The sequence below is a fragment of the Alosa pseudoharengus genome, unplaced genomic scaffold (genome assembly GCF_046254945.1).
Source record: "Alosa pseudoharengus isolate Yale_2024_CS ecotype anadromous, Long Island Sound unplaced genomic scaffold, YU_APseudo_1.1 YU_APseudo_1.1_scf_112, whole genome shotgun sequence".
Classification (NCBI taxonomy): domain Eukaryota; kingdom Metazoa; phylum Chordata; class Actinopteri; order Clupeiformes; family Clupeidae; genus Alosa; species Alosa pseudoharengus.
Window position 1 is genome coordinate 30,961 of NW_027468579.1, and position 15,396 is coordinate 46,356.

General features: G+C 42.6%; 1 protein-coding gene across 1 annotated transcript; it reads left to right on the plus strand.

The window, feature by feature from the left end:
• Window positions 1–9,660: 9,660 nt before the first annotated feature.
• Window positions 9,661–14,370, plus strand: LOC143118222 (uncharacterized). The gene is made up of 4 exons (XM_076279323.1): window positions 9,661–10,134; window positions 12,264–13,394; window positions 13,552–13,720; window positions 13,804–14,370. Exons 1-4 carry the CDS (start codon window positions 9,930–9,932, stop codon window positions 13,934–13,936), a joined length of 1,638 nt encoding a protein of 545 aa, XP_076135438.1. The 5' UTR covers window positions 9,661–9,929; the 3' UTR covers window positions 13,937–14,370.
• The last annotated feature ends 1,026 nt before the right edge of the window (window positions 14,371–15,396 follow it).

A 15,396-nucleotide genomic window follows, 5' to 3' on the forward strand; every position in this document is an offset into this window, starting at 1 on the left:
ATTTTTAACTAAAATTAATTAAAACATGAATCTGTAGTTAGGCCTGCAGTAGGGTATTTGTCCCTTTCAGTTTATATGAGAAAGAAACACTTCAATGATTTTAAAAACATCTGATTGCTCTGCTACATTTAAACGCATCTAAACTCATGATAATGATTAAAGCATATTAAAACTTCTTTTTTCATTTCACCCCAAGGCTACTGTTTGGAGATTGTGCATTTTTTGACATTAACGCGCTTAATTTCAAATAGGCCAATCAGCGTACTGTATGACTCCCGCCGGTTAACCAGAGCCTTTCCTTCAAGCTCAAGTCAGCACCAGCACAGCTCTTCCCTAACCTCCAACGAACTGATATGGTTGAGTCGGTCTTCACCGGAGGAGCTTAATCAGCGGTGTGGATTTTTAGGAATTTGCCTCAGCCAGAAGAGGAAATTGTGTTCACTTGTGGCATCACCACATAAGTTTATGATTACCTTTCTTTTGTATGCATGGTCATTATGAAATGTTTACTAGCATAAAAGGACAATTCATATGCATTACTTGGATTTCTGTAGCGCACCACTGTGTCTGTCATTTAACCGATCAACGTGAGTTTGTTTATGTTGTTGGGCTAGATCAGCTGACTAGGGGTGACCTGTCAAACCCCGTCAGCTGACTGGGAATGTTTTGTCAGGAGAATGACGCGCTAAGTTTGAAGAGAATAAAAAGCGAGGAAGTGCGCTAAGAGAGGAGCTTAAAATTTACGCAGGGAGCCTACGAGAGACCTGTACACTTAAGCTTACAAGGAAAAAGGTTTATCGGACATTGCATACCCGGGTCTGTTCGGAGAGAATCCAACCTCCTTCGTGGTGGATAAAAACATCCGATACCGGTGAGAAGGATCTTTTTTTTTGTTCTCTATCGCTGGAGTTGTTTTTCTATTTTTTCCTTTTGGGCAATAACGTTGTGGATTACTTTTTCACCTTTTCCATTGGATTATTAAGACTGTTGCCGTGGAGTTTTTTTCAATCGTGTCGTGTACTTTCCTGTACGTGTGGAGAGACTTTGAGATACTGTTTCCGTGCTGGCGAAGACGCGTGGCCTGCGCGCATAGACATTTAAACTGGCAGCACAATTTGTTGGATATGGTGTGATTTAATACTGTGTGTTGGTGTATTGGTGATATCGTGTGTCTGGGAAATACATGTCACATTAAGATCTATTGCAATCCCGGTGTCTTCCTGAATTCATTTAAAAGAAGCAATTTCATTAGTTGTAACTCAGTCCATGAATCCCGTGATATTTTGTTAATAATCTAAAAAAACTACCAAGCAGATTGTTACATATGGTGGCCCGTACGGGGAACTGATTTACGTTGATTTTGTATCTTTAAAAAATTCTGTCTTCATTCATTGATACTGAAATAGTATGGCAGGAAGAGATTGTGAAAGGGGGCTTCAAGCCACTCCTGAGTCAACCCTGCCACGTCATACACCTGTGTTTGGTGACCCAGATTTTACAGCTGGGCCATTTGTTACAAGAAGGTCTACAACTGCAACAGATTCAGTAACATCTTTATTGAAGTCATTGTACCTTGGTGATGAAGAGAATGACGATGTTGAAAATAATGCACATGAGGATAATGGTGTGGCTGATGGGGAAAATGGAGATGATCACGATGGTGATGATGAGGATAATGCTGATGATGAGGATGATGATATTGCTGATGATGATGATGATGTTGTTAAGGATGATGTTGTGGAAGATGTGGAGACAATTACACAAACTGTACAAACAGAGGTTGAGGAATTAACCAGTAGTGTTACTGTCCTAAAACAACAAATGAGCAAACTGGAGAATGATTTTAGAGATTCTGCTACAAGTGCTGTAAATAGAGAGGCGAGTTTCAGGCAATATGTTGATGAGACCTTGGCTGATTTGGGAAATGTGTTAATGTCCAGCCTAGAAAAAATGGATAGAGAGGTTTATAATTGCCTCTTACGTAGAGATAAACACTGGAAAAAGCAGTTCAACAAGCTAAGGCTGACTAGCACTCCTCTAATACAGAAAACAGTACCCACAAATCTCAGTCCAGTAGTTCCCTCTATCACCACTAGTCTGTCTGGTGCATCTCCTTTCTACTCCAAGCCTCCTGTTAAACTAGAGTTTCCCACGTTTGGCCCCACTAGTGAGTCATCTGATGTCTTGCACTTTATCGAGCAGTGCGAAAACTTTCTAGAAGTGCGACCCCTCTCCAATCATGAGCTGTTAGGTGCTCTCTCAGCAGTTTTAAAAGGACCGGCACTTAGTTGGTGGAAGGCTACAAAACGGCAGATCCATGATTGGGCCTCATTCAAGGACACCTTTATGGCCGCCTTTCTGTCTACAGATTATCTGAGCGAAGTGGAGGAGAAAATGAGGTCGACAGTACAGAGACCTGATCAATGCCTCAGAGACTTTGCATATGATTATCAGGCTTTATGTCTAAAATGGAAGCAGGATATGCCTGAGGAAGAGATAGTCAGGCGCACCTTGAATAATATTAACCCTAGAGTGGCTGGTTGTCTCCGTGGAGCGGTATCAACTGTGACACAGCTCGTGAAAGTGGGCTCTATGGTAGAGAAGGACTGTGCCGGAGCCAAGGAGTATTGGCAGAAGGTGCACGCGAGTTCTGAAAAGCAAGAAAAAAAAGCATCAGAGAAAAAATTCCATTGCAATGCAGCAGAGCTTAGTGTGGTGCAACATCAGGCCTACAATAAAGAACAACAGGGTCTCCTGTTAGTGCCTATTACCATCAGAGGAAGGCAGGGGGAGGCTGTATTGGACACTGGCAGTACCTTCACATTGATGAAGGAGAGTCTGTGGCGGCAGGTGACGTCAGCAGAGGAAGTTTTTCTTCCGGCAGAAAGGCAGAGATTCGTTATGGCGGATGGAACCGTTCACCAAGCCCTGGGGAAGAAAACAATATATCTAGACTGGCACGGCAAACAGTGGGCTGTCGAAGTCCATGTAATGGAAGATCGTCACCTGGCGTTTCCTGTGATCCTAGGTCTAGACTTCCTCGCTATGACTGGTGTCATCCTCAACCTGGCCAAAAACTGTTACGGACTGAAAACCAATAGAGGTTACACCTATTATGGCTTCAAACAACCGCGAGGCCACTCTAGTGAAAGTAATCAAGACACACTCACCTTGTCACAGGGTGTTCTTCTCTACTATGCTTTGCCTCCAGGGGAATTACCTCCTTGCTGGGTTTCCACTTCCACGGCGGAGTTGGTGCCAGGTTATGACACTGACTACCCAGAAGGGCTCCAACAGCTGATGAGGGCCTGGCCGTCGGTTACCTCCAATAAGCTGGGAAAGACCAATGTGGAAAAGCATGCCATCTTCATCCAGGATGAAGTCCCGGTCAGGTCCAAGGCCTACCGGGTGTCTCCCCTGAAGAAGAGAGTCATTGAGGAGCATGTAGAGAAAATGCTAAAAGACAACATCATAGAACCCTCTCAGTCTGCCTGGTCATCCCCTGTGGTCCTGGTGAATAAACCAGATGGGTCCTACAGGTTCTGTGTGGACTACAGGAGAGTAAATGCAAAGACCTTGCCCGATGCATATCCAATGCCCATAATTCACGACATCCTTGAATCACTGGAAGGCGCCTCCTGGTTCAGTTCATTGGATTTGCAGTCCGGGTACTGGCAGGTGGCCATGACTGAGGAGAGTAAGCCAAAGACTGCCTTTGTTACATCTCTTGGCCTATTCCAATTCAAGGCTATGCCTTTTGGACTTCGTAATGCTGCAGCCACATTCCAACGGCTAATGGAAAGGGTCTTGGGAGAGTTGAGAGGAAAGATATGTTTTGTTTACATAGACGACATAATCGTATACTCTCATTCCCGACAGCAACATCAGCAAGACCTGGCAGCAGTTTTTCAGAGGCTACAGGCAGCCACTCTCAGTCTGAACATGAAGAAGTGCCATTTCTTCAAGCAGGAGTTAAAGTTCCTGGGGCACATTGTCTCAGATCGAGGCGTGGAGGTGGACCCAGCTAAGACGCAGGCAGTGTCAGACTTTCCAGTGCCACAGGATGTGAAGGCCTTACAGCGTTTCCTGGGACTGGCTGGCTGGTACCACAAATTCATTCATCATTTTGCAGACCTGGCATCCCCTCTTAACAATCTGAAGCGGAAAGGAGTGGATTGGAACTGGACCCATCAGTGTCAGGCCAGTTTTGAGGCCTTGAAGGAGGCCTTGAAGAATCCTCCCGTGCTTGCCCAGCCCCATCCAGCTTTGCCCTACCAGGTACTCACTGACGCCAGTGACGTGGGTCTCGGGGCCATCTTGTCCCAAAACACCCCCGAGGGGGAGAGAGTGATCGCTTACGCCTCCAGAGGACTCCGAGGCCCGGAACGAAACTATTCCACCTCGGAAAAGGAGTGCCTGGCCGTGGTTTGGGCTGTGGAGAAGTGGCGACATTACCTGGAGGGTGTGGAGTTTACCGTCTTCACTGATCACGCTGCTCTGTCATGGGCATTCAACTGCCCGAAGACCTCCTCCAGGCTGACCCGGTGGATCCTCCGGCTGCAGCAGTTCAGCTTCAAGGTGCAGTATCGCAAGGGATGCCTTAATGCTGCCCCGGACGCGCTGTCCCGGGCCCATGAGCCGCTCTCAATTCAGCCATCACCCTGTTGGGCGGTCGCCACCCGAAACCACTCTGAGCTACCTACTACCTTGGCCGAGATTGCCCAGGAACAGGAGAAGGACCAAAGGGTGACTGAGTGGCGATCGGACGATTCTCAGGTATCTTCCCCGGACCGCATCAGCTTCGTCATGCATCAGGGGGTGCTGTATCGGAGAATTCCCTTATCGGACCAAGGGGAGAAGTGCCAATTGGTTGTTCCCCAATCGCTGGTCCCAGAGTTCCTGTGGTACTTCCATGACAATCCACTGGGTGGACATCTTGGACGGTTGAAGACTCTGCTACGGATCCTAGAGGTAGCCTGGTGGCCAAGTGTCCGGAAAGACGTCTGGGAACACACAAAAAATTGTCAAACCTGTCAGCAATATAAGGCTGATAACAACAAACCATCAGGTCTACTCCAGAGCATCGAAATCATTGCCCCAGGGGAGATGTTGGGAGTTGACTTTATGGGTCCTTTCCCAAGAAGCAAAAAGGCCAACTCTTACCTGCTGGTGGTAGTCGATTACTACTCAAAGTGGGTGGAAATGTTTCCCTTGAGAGATGGAAAAACACCTCGTCTCGTCAAGATTCTCAGGGAAGAAATATTCACGCGTTGGGGAGTGCCGCAATACCTGGTGTCGGACAGAGGACCTCAGTTTACCTCCACCCTTTTATCTGGCCTCTGCAAGACCTGGGGGGTAGTACAAAAGCTAACCACCAGTTACCACCCACAAACCAACCTCACAGAACGCTTCAACCGGACCATAAAGACCATGATTGCATCCTTTGTTGGTCAGCATCACAACACCTGGGACCAGTGGCTGACAGAGTTCCGCTTTGCCCTTAATACAGCCCATCAGGAGACCACTGGGCGGACTCCTGCAGAGCTTGCCTTGGGCAGAAAACTCAAGGGTCCACTAGAGAGGCTCATCAGTCACCCACCATCTCCTGCTCAGCATGCAGCATACAATCTAGTGGAGAGACAACAGAGGATGACAGAGGAGGTTAGACAGAGAGTAGGAGTGCACCAGGCTAGACAAGCTAAGTACTACAATTCCCGTCGCAAAGATGTGCAATTTCGGCTGGGTGACTTAGTCTGGGTCAGGTCCCATCCACTCTCCAAAGCCAGTGACAAATTCACTTCTAAGCTTGCGCCTAGGTGGGAAGGGCCAGCTAATGTCATTAAAAAATTAGGGCCTATTAATTATAGAGTCAGATGGAGTATCCCACCTGATAAAGAGGATACTATAAATGTGGTGAATCTCAAAAAATATTATGGTGTCTCACCCTAGAAGCCTCCGGCTGGAGGGGGGGGTCTATGTGGCATCACCACATAAGTTTATGATTACCTTTCTTTTGTATGCATGGTCATTATGAAATGTTTACTAGCATAAAAGGACAATTCATATGCATTACTTGGATTTCTGTAGCGCACCACTGTGTCTGTCATTTAACCGATCAACGTGAGTTTGTTTATGTTGTTGGGCTAGATCAGCTGACTAGGGGTGACCTGTCAAACCCCGTCAGCTGACTGGGAATGTTTTGTCAGGAGAATGACGCGCTAAGTTTGAAGAGAATAAAAAGCGAGGAAGTGCGCTAAGAGAGGAGCTTAAAATTTACGCAGGGAGCCTACGAGAGACCTGTACACTTAAGCTTACAAGGAAAAAGGTTTATCGGACATTGCATACCCGGGTCTGTTCGGAGAGAATCCAACCTCCTTCGTGGTGGATAAAAACATCCGATACCGGTGAGAAGGATCTTTTTTTTTGTTCTCTATCGCTGGAGTTGTTTTTCTATTTTTTCCTTTTGGGCAATAACGTTGTGGATTACTTTTTCACCTTTTCCATTGGATTATTAAGACTGTTGCCGTGGAGTTTTTTTCAATCGTGTCGTGTACTTTCCCGTACGTGTGGAGAGACTTTGAGATACTGTTTCCGTGCTGGCGAAGACGCGTGGCCTGCGCGCATAGACATTTAAACTGGCAGCACAATTTGTTGGATATGGTGTGATTTAATACTGTGTGTTGGTGTATTGGTGATATCGTGTGTCTGGGAAATACATGTCACATTAAGATCTATTGCAATCCCGGTGTCTTCCTGAATTCATTTAAAAGAAGCAATTTCATTAGTTGTAACTCAGTCCATGAATCCCGTGATATTTTGTTAATAATCTAAAAAAACTACCAAGCAGATTGTTACACACTTACCTAGGTAAGTCTCGTAAATCAAAGCTTTAGTTGAACTGGGTTATTGAGAGGGTTGCACAGTGCAGGGTTGTAACTTGCACTGCAGACAGCTAGCGTGAACATTGTTAATATACCCCGATAGCTTTACGGCTAACTTGCCTGCATTAGACTTTTTCTGTAGCCTGGAAACATGCAATACACATTTAGATGTGTTTAGGACGACAGACACGCAATTGTTTCATTTACCCTGTTTGACTATTTTTGGAAGCAGCAGGTAAAAGCAGTAATGTTAGCATGTTAGTCTATGAGCTGAATGAAACCTGTGGTTAGCTAGCTGCTAATCGCGCTGTTCGCGTGTGTTTATACATGGTTCACCTCGGTGTATTTTAAAATTGAAGATGTATTCTTGTAACATATGTCGAGAAAACGTTAGGTCTGTGAAAGCATATGTTTTGCATTGCAAATTGCACCGCAATGAACCCAGAATTATTTTTAAAATGTGTTGGTACAAGCTGTAAGCAAGTGTTTTCAGGCTACACTGCTCTAAAGTCGCACTTCTATCGCCACCACAACAGAACACCAACCGTTAACGTTATTCAGGATGTGACCTTAGCGCCATTAAAATGCACCGTCTCACTTTGTGACCGCCAGTGTGAGGGAACCAAACCGTTGATTGCTCACTTAAAGGAACACATCACAGAAGGGCGTCAGGTAGCTTGCCCAGTGAGAGGATGCAAGAGTGTGTTCACAGGAAAATCGTCTTTTACCTCTCACATGTCCAGAAAACACAGACATTGGTCAGAAAATGTGATTTGTACGTCAGTCCACGATACACAATGTGACAGTCCTACTGATACAACACAGGAACCTGCTAGTGTGCCTGATGCTGAAGACACTGTAGGGGATGAGTCTAATTTCAGTGACCTGTATCTGAGAAATATGTGTATGTTTTACATGAAACTACAGGGACAGCATCTCCTTCCAGTGTCTACCATTCAAAACATTGTTGAGGAAATACAAAATATACATGAGTTAGGACAGACCTATACATTGAATCAAATAAATTTGCTTCTAAAAGATATGTCAGTTTCAGATGATGACATTGTAAAAATCAGTGATGCAATTAAACAATCTGACCTGTTTACAGCTTACCACAAAGGGCCTATGAGAACTGCTTACTCACGAACTCAGTGCTTTAAAGAGATGTTCAAATATGTGGAACCCAAAAAAATTTTGTTGGGCAGAGATGAAAACAGGACAGAGAGGTTTGCCCATTATGTTCCTGTGCTAAAAACCTTAGAAGGTATGCAGGAGTCCGGTTTTTGGCAGGGCCTTATGGCAGTCGATCATTTTAATGTTTCCAAAACAGATGTTCTCTCTGACTGTTGTGATGGTAAACTGTTCATGTCGAACACATTTTTTCAGGAAAATCCAGGTTGTCTGAAGATGGTTTTATACCAGGATGCATTCGAAGTTGTGAACCCGTTGGGCTCTGCTAAAAAGAAGCACAAGGTTTTGGCTGTGTACTTCTCTCTACTTAACATGCCACCCCATGTACGATCAAATGTTGACCACATGCAGTTGGTTTTGTTGTGTAGAGAGAAGGATTTTAAGGACTTTGGCCATGCAAAGGTTTTTTCTGAACTGCTTACTGATCTAAAAGAACTGGAGGTAAATGGGATAACAATGAGAGATGAACTTGTTTTAAAGGGAGCTCTCTATTGCATTGTTGGAGACAACCTGGGCTCTCACACCATTGGTGGTTTCACAGAAAATTTCAGTTCATCTCAGTACTTCTGCAGATATTGTTTGATTTCTCGAACTGAATTTCAGGGTGCTGATCCTAACATCTGTGGACTGCAGCGGACTCCAGAAAATTACAGATCTGCCATTGAACAGCTGGAGAGAGAGGATACTCCACAAGTTCAAGGGATAAAGTTTAGGTCAGTATTTAATTCTCTGCAATACTTTGATGTTTGTTCACCTGGCATGCCCCCCTGTCTTGGTCATGATATTTTCGAGGGTGTCCTCTCATATGATGTTGCTCTCTTCCTCAAGTATTTCATCAAAAAGAAGAAATGGTTCACGTGCACAATTTTGAACAGGAGAATCAAGCAGTTCAAATATAAAGCAACAGACGCTTGCTCCAAACCTTGTGAGGTAAGTCCTCAAATTCTGAAACTGAGTGGACATGCTGTCCAAAATTGGAACTTCTTGAAACTGCTGCCTCTGATAATTGGTGACAAAGTGCAGGACCCCCAAGATAATGTCTGGCAGTTAATTTTGCAGCTTAAGGACATTGTTGACCTGATTTGTGCTCAGCAAATTTCCAAGGCTCAGGTCGCTTACCTGGATATTCTCATTCAAGAATATTTGGAAAACCGGAAGGCACTATTTCCAGATATCAATTTGAGACCTAAACACCATTATTTGCGGCATTATCCAGGATTGATCCTAAAATTTGGCCCACTTATGCGGCTATGGACTATGCGTTTTGAGAGCAAACATAGTTATTTTAAAAGATGTACAAGACATCTTAAGAATTTCAAAAATCTGTGTTTGACTCTTTCAGAGAGACATCAGATGTTTCAGGCCTTTCTTTCTGCTGGGTCAGTGAGTCCTCCAACCCTGGAAATTAAAGATGGCTCACCATTTTACTCAGAGCTTTACAGTCAGCAAGTTAAAGACACAATCCGAGAATTTGGCTTCACTGAAAGAAATACACAAATTCCTGTTGATGTGCAGTATCATGGGATAATTTACAGGAAGGGACAATTTGTTGTCACAAAGAATGATGATTCAGTGGAGTTTGGTGAAATCATTCTCATTCTCATTAAAGATGATTGTGCACTTCATTTTCTGATGAGAGTGTATGATGGGGAATTTCTTTCACACTATCACATGTACTCTGTAAAAAACAGCAGTGGAAGATTAGAGTGCAAACATGTTAGTGAACTGATTGACATGTGGCCCTTATCATATTACATGAACAATGGATTCCAGATTGTCCCACTGAAGCACAGTCTCTTGTCAGACTGAATCATAAGGCCAGATGCTAAACTGTTTCTCTTGTGTGTTTTAACAGATATGGCTGAATCACAGAGGATACGCAATGCTGTAACAGCAGTGCTTCCTGAACTTCCTGATGAAGTTGTCGGGTCAGTTGAAGATACTTTGAAGGCACTTGGTGCAGTAACGACAGATGATTTACAGTACATTACCGAGGGAGACTTGCTGCCAGTATTAAAGCCCATACAAGCCAGAAGATTAGTTGCTGCCTGGGCCCCAAACCGTGAGTGTAAAACATAAAACATTGCCACAACATTGCACACTTCTCTTATAGCAAGCACTTACATATTTTTTTAATATACATAATAATTTCTGATATTTTGCTGCTCTATTTACACATTTATCAATATGCTACATTCTGTTACAGAGTACAAAAACATTGAGTTTAAAGGACAATTCCGTTAGTTCCGTTAGAGTTTCCTTTAGTTTAAAGGACAATTCCGGCGCAAAATGAACCTAGGGGTTAATAACACATGTGTACCGAGTTCTTCCGTTCTCTGGGATATGTTTTCATGCTAATCGAACGTAACCAGTTTTACCACAAACCGCTAATAAACGTTTAACGCTGGTCTTCGGGGCACACGCAAAGTAGGGTTGTGCCGATAGACGATATCATCGTCCATCGTGATGGTTGACAGACATCACGATGGAAAGCAACCATCGTGATGCCACGCCCCCACATGCCAGTCAACAGCTGTAACCTGCTGTAACAGGCTACAACATATAAAAAAAACTTTCCCTGGAAATGAAATTGAGCCTACTTTAAAGGCTGTCAGTCAAACAGTTATCACGTATTAGTCTACCGTCTTGTAAAATAAAAGACTTATTAGTCTACCATCTTATTCAAATAATTCCTGACTGACGTGAATGTGTAGCCTTATTGTCTTTTTGTAGCCTACATGTCTCGCAGGCCTATAGTCTACATTGGACGTAACATATGTAGTCTAATGTTTTAGCAGAAAATAGTCCTATTGAATTATTATTGTTAGGCTACATTCTAGCGCTCAAATATTTTGCAAGGCTACAGCGAGCGCCAAATGCGTCCTTTTCCTCTGTGTTAAAATAAACCATTTCTTTCGTTAATTATAGGATCAGAAGGTAGCCTATCCGTCTTTCACTGTAAGGCTTGTATTTCATGCATTTAGCAAAAGTCCCAGACAGCAGCGGAGTGGTAATCGGGATTCGTTATTTGTAAACGTTTTTTTACTTCGTCCTCCAGTCTGGACTGCGCGATCGCAGCCCTTTCACTTCCCGCCGCCCTCATAGTCAGCATAGACGGTAGCCTGATAACGTTGGATGCTGCATAGCGTACTACTGAAGATTTTAAATGAGTGACCACGATTGTAGTCTTAAGTAGCTTTTTTGCTAGGCCCAACTAAGGCTGACAATGTGTAATATTCCGCTGGTTGGTGCACACGCAAGTGTTCAGATTGACTATCCATCTTTCACGACGATTGGAGCAGATATTCCACATGGTAGCCTGGTCAGTATGTCTCTCTTAGCTGTCCTCTTTCATCAGGCCGTATAGCCTATATAATATTTTTTTTTTTATGTAGAACATTATAAATGTATTATAAATGTATTTCCCCCCCCCCCCCACACACACACACGATATCATCGTCCATCACGATGTTTTACTGTACACATCGTCAAACGCCAATTTAGGGGACATCGCCCAACCCTAACGCAAAGTAAAAAGAAATCGCTATTTCTATACCACTAACAAGGCTCAAAATAGCACCACACTTCCACGGTAGCATAATGAGGGGCCCTACATTTAAACCGAAGCATTGAGAACTTTGTAAGTGTACAGACAGTTTATGAAAAAGATAGTTTAGAAACAGTACTGTTCATGTATACAAGCGGGCACCATCTTGGAAAAACAGTCACATGACAGTTCAGCTTGCGTTGCTCCAGTCGTGCAACGTGAGCTGAATTGTCACGTGACTGTTTTCCCAAGATGGCGCCAGCCTGTATACATGAACGGTACTGTTTCTAAACTATCTTTTTCATAAACAGTCTGTATACTTACAAAGTTCTCAATGCTTCGGTTTACATGTGGGGCCCCTCATTATGCTACTGTGGAAGTGTGGTGATATTTTGAGCCTTGTTAGTGGTATAGAAATAGCGATTTCTTCTTACTTTGCGTGTGCCCCGAAGACCAGCATTAAACCCTTATTAGCGGTTTGTGGTAAAACTGCTCACGTTCGATTAGCATGAAAACATATCCCAGAGAAAGAACGAACTCGGTACACATGTGTTATTAACCCCTAGGTTAATTTTGCGCCGGAATTGTCCTTTAATAGTTTATGGTTTAATAATTTAAAATGTCTTTTTGTTGTACTTCTGCAGACTCATTCACTCCAACATCCCCTGCATGTTCCTCTCCAGTGTCTCTCCTTTCCTCTCCCTCCTCAGTCACGGCCTCACCACCATCATCCACAGCTACATCATCATCAGGAAGGTGTCATCCACTTGCGCCAACGTCATCCACAGCTACATCATCATCGTCAGGAAGGTGTTATGCACTTGCGCCAAACTGGGTATACAGTTTTCAAATACCATGGCAGAAGCTTCCTGAAGAGTTGGTACAGAGTTTGGAAAGACAGAAAAGGCCAAGTGCGCGACTACGACGAGAAATGGTAAGGATCGTGGTCTCTGAGATGATGAAGATTTGTAAGAATCCAACCAAACAGAACACCACAGAGATAGCAAAAATGATGGTGGCCAGGTATCCAAAATCTCTCCAAGATGTGATTGATGGTGATGTTATTGGACTTGGACATCATTCTCTGGTAAAGCAGCTCCAGTCAAGAGTTGAAAATGTCAAACGACCTGACACACCAAAGATACAAAAACGCAAAACAGTATCAGATGATGACACAGATGAAATATCTGCTGAACAAAGAGCTACTGTTCAAGACACATATGGCTGTATCAACTGGATGCCCAAATATCTGCCACTCCCAGAGACTGAGGAGAGTCAGCTAGAAAAAAAAGAAAACATGAAGATGTCTGTAGACATGAACTACAATTTAGATGATGTGAAAGAATTAATCAAGTCCACCTATTTCACACAGCGTAAAGAGATCAACAATGGCTCAAGCATCCAGAAATTAAGGCAGGAATGGCCATTTTTGTTCAATGAAGTTGGCTTGGCAGTACATTTCCAGGAACTGACTGGTGTGAGTTTAACTGAGTCCTTTCTTGCCAATGTGGACAAAAAGGGGGCACGCCTCTTAAACTTCTTCAAACATGTTGATGCACATAAACACAAAAAAGTTCTGGATGTTCTTCTCAAGATTCAAAATGAAAGGGGTCAGTCCACTGGTTGCTCAGAAGAGGTCATACAGATGGTGCTTCTTTTACTGGCTCATTTTGATGAGAAGGAGGAGCATCTGTTACATTACATCGAGAAGACCAGCCTTGCTGAGGACGTCCAGATGGAGAATGTGCCACCAACACCCTGCCTTATTGTGTGTGGTAAGTAACCTGAACTAAACCTGCTTTCTCTACCGGTATACTAACTCTCATTTGTAGCTGGCTAACATTTTACCTGATAATAAGTCCTATAAATTCAATAGGTTGTATGATTCATCCTTTATTAAAATTGTTTCTTTTTATTCATGTTTATTATAAGGGTCCTCCTGTTTTGCTGCTGAGACATTTATGTTGAGCATTGACAGAGAGATTGTCAACAACCACATCACTTCCTTCACATCTGCAATCTCCCTGATGTTTGGCAGTTACTACTGCTTTAACATACACTACACAGTGGAACTACGGTCTACACTGGAGTTCCTCCAAAGGTAAAAATTCTTTCTTTTTAGAGTATCACAAAATGCAAGGCATGTGATATCCATCCTGAGGTTATTCTCTTTCTTTCATAAAGGTGCTTCTTTTCAATCAATCCTGAGAAAGGCACGAAAGTCGAGTGGAAGAAGAAGAAAAAAGTGTACTCCGTCAATCCCAGAGTCTTCACTCTGATCTCAGACCTTGCTAACCATGAGTGGACCTTCCAGTGATGTTGAGGGATGGTATGGAAAGGTAAACTGGACATTATACACCACAGCTGTTGTGTTAGTTGGAAGAAATTTGTCTGGTACAGTTTGTACATGTTCTAGTTTATTGAACTGTTTTTTGTACTTTAACCAAGTCAAGGCAAACCTGATAGTTCCATGTATGTCTTTAGATTAAAATGGCTTAACTGGAGGTGTACAATTCATATAAATAAACAAATAATTCACTTTAAAGTTACATTCAGAAGTCCCATAGGTTTTCAATCCATGATTGGTGGATGTCATTTATGTTGCAAGATTTGACACTTTTGCTTCCTTTTATGGATGATTTTATTTTGATAATATGAAAATGATACACTGTATGTGCACTAATACCACAGTGTGGTAAGATTTGTTACTAACAGTAGACTTAAATGGTCTCAAATAAAACATAGAGGTTTCCTGACACATTGTTACAGTTTGTAAGTTTAAAACTATGCTTACTGAATAATAAATAGTTTCAATATTCTATGTTTGGTTTTTGTGTTTTTTTTTAATGTAAAACAAATTTTAATAGTTTTTTTCCCACTGTATAATATCCACATTAAGTAATGTTTTTTAACGGTAGTATCTGGATTAATTCAGTATTTTACCGTACAAGTAAAAGTAAGTTTTTACTTTAAAAAAAATGTTTTACCATTAAAAATAACAAATTTCCATGTACATTTTCAGGTTAAACAATGTTTTTTTAAAATGAATTTTTTTAATTTTTTATGGTAAAATACTGTAAAAAGCACATTATTTAACTGGGCAATCAACAATATCAATACATTTTTTTGCCGTAAATGAAGGAAATGTTTTACCGTAGTTTAACGGTAGAGTTTTGGCAACCACAGCTGCCAGTATTTTACCGTAAAAATAACAAATTATTTTTTACAGTGTAGAACAATTAGTAGGCCTACCTGACAGGCAGTTAAACCTAGAGTTTTCATGAAAGTCGCGTTGAACAAACAGGGGTGTCAGTGCGCTCATGCAGAAGCAGAACGTTCATGCATGGCGGGCCATCTCTACACAAAAAACATAGGCCTATGGCCTAGGCCTATCGTGAAAATTGCTTTGAGCAATTGTTATTAGGCCTACAAATAATTAAAAAGTTCTAGTAGGCTTTGTCAAACTTCCTCAACAACTGTCGGGCTGGACGGAACATGGGCCATAGCAGTGGCGGAGCTAGGGGGTGGCTTAGGGGGCTTAAGCCCCGAATCTTTTTTCAAAAGCCCCGAATCTTTTTTTAAATTCCCGGCAACTCTTATTTCCAATATAACTTCCCCTCGGTTTCTCTATAAATGTCACAAAATGCTCTATTACTGAGGAAATATATCCATTATTTTCAAAGCCCAATATTGAAAAATTATTTGACTAGTAGCTACACGATCTATGCCAGGTCTCTGGGCTATCCGCTATGGTGATTTCAATGGTTAGATTGATTT

Bases quoted from the DNA above. Each gene is read 5' to 3' on its own strand.
- LOC143118222 (XM_076279323.1), top strand. From the start codon at position 9,930: ATGGCTGAATCACAGAGGATACGCAATGCTGTAACAGCAGTGCTTCCT. The intron at 13,395-13,551 runs GTAAGTAACCTG...GTTTATTATAAG, and splicing joins ACCCTGCCTTATTGTGTGTG to GGTCCTCCTGTTTTGCTGCT. The intron at 13,721-13,803 runs GTAAAAATTCTT...TCTTTCATAAAG, and splicing joins ACACTGGAGTTCCTCCAAAG to GTGCTTCTTTTCAATCAATC.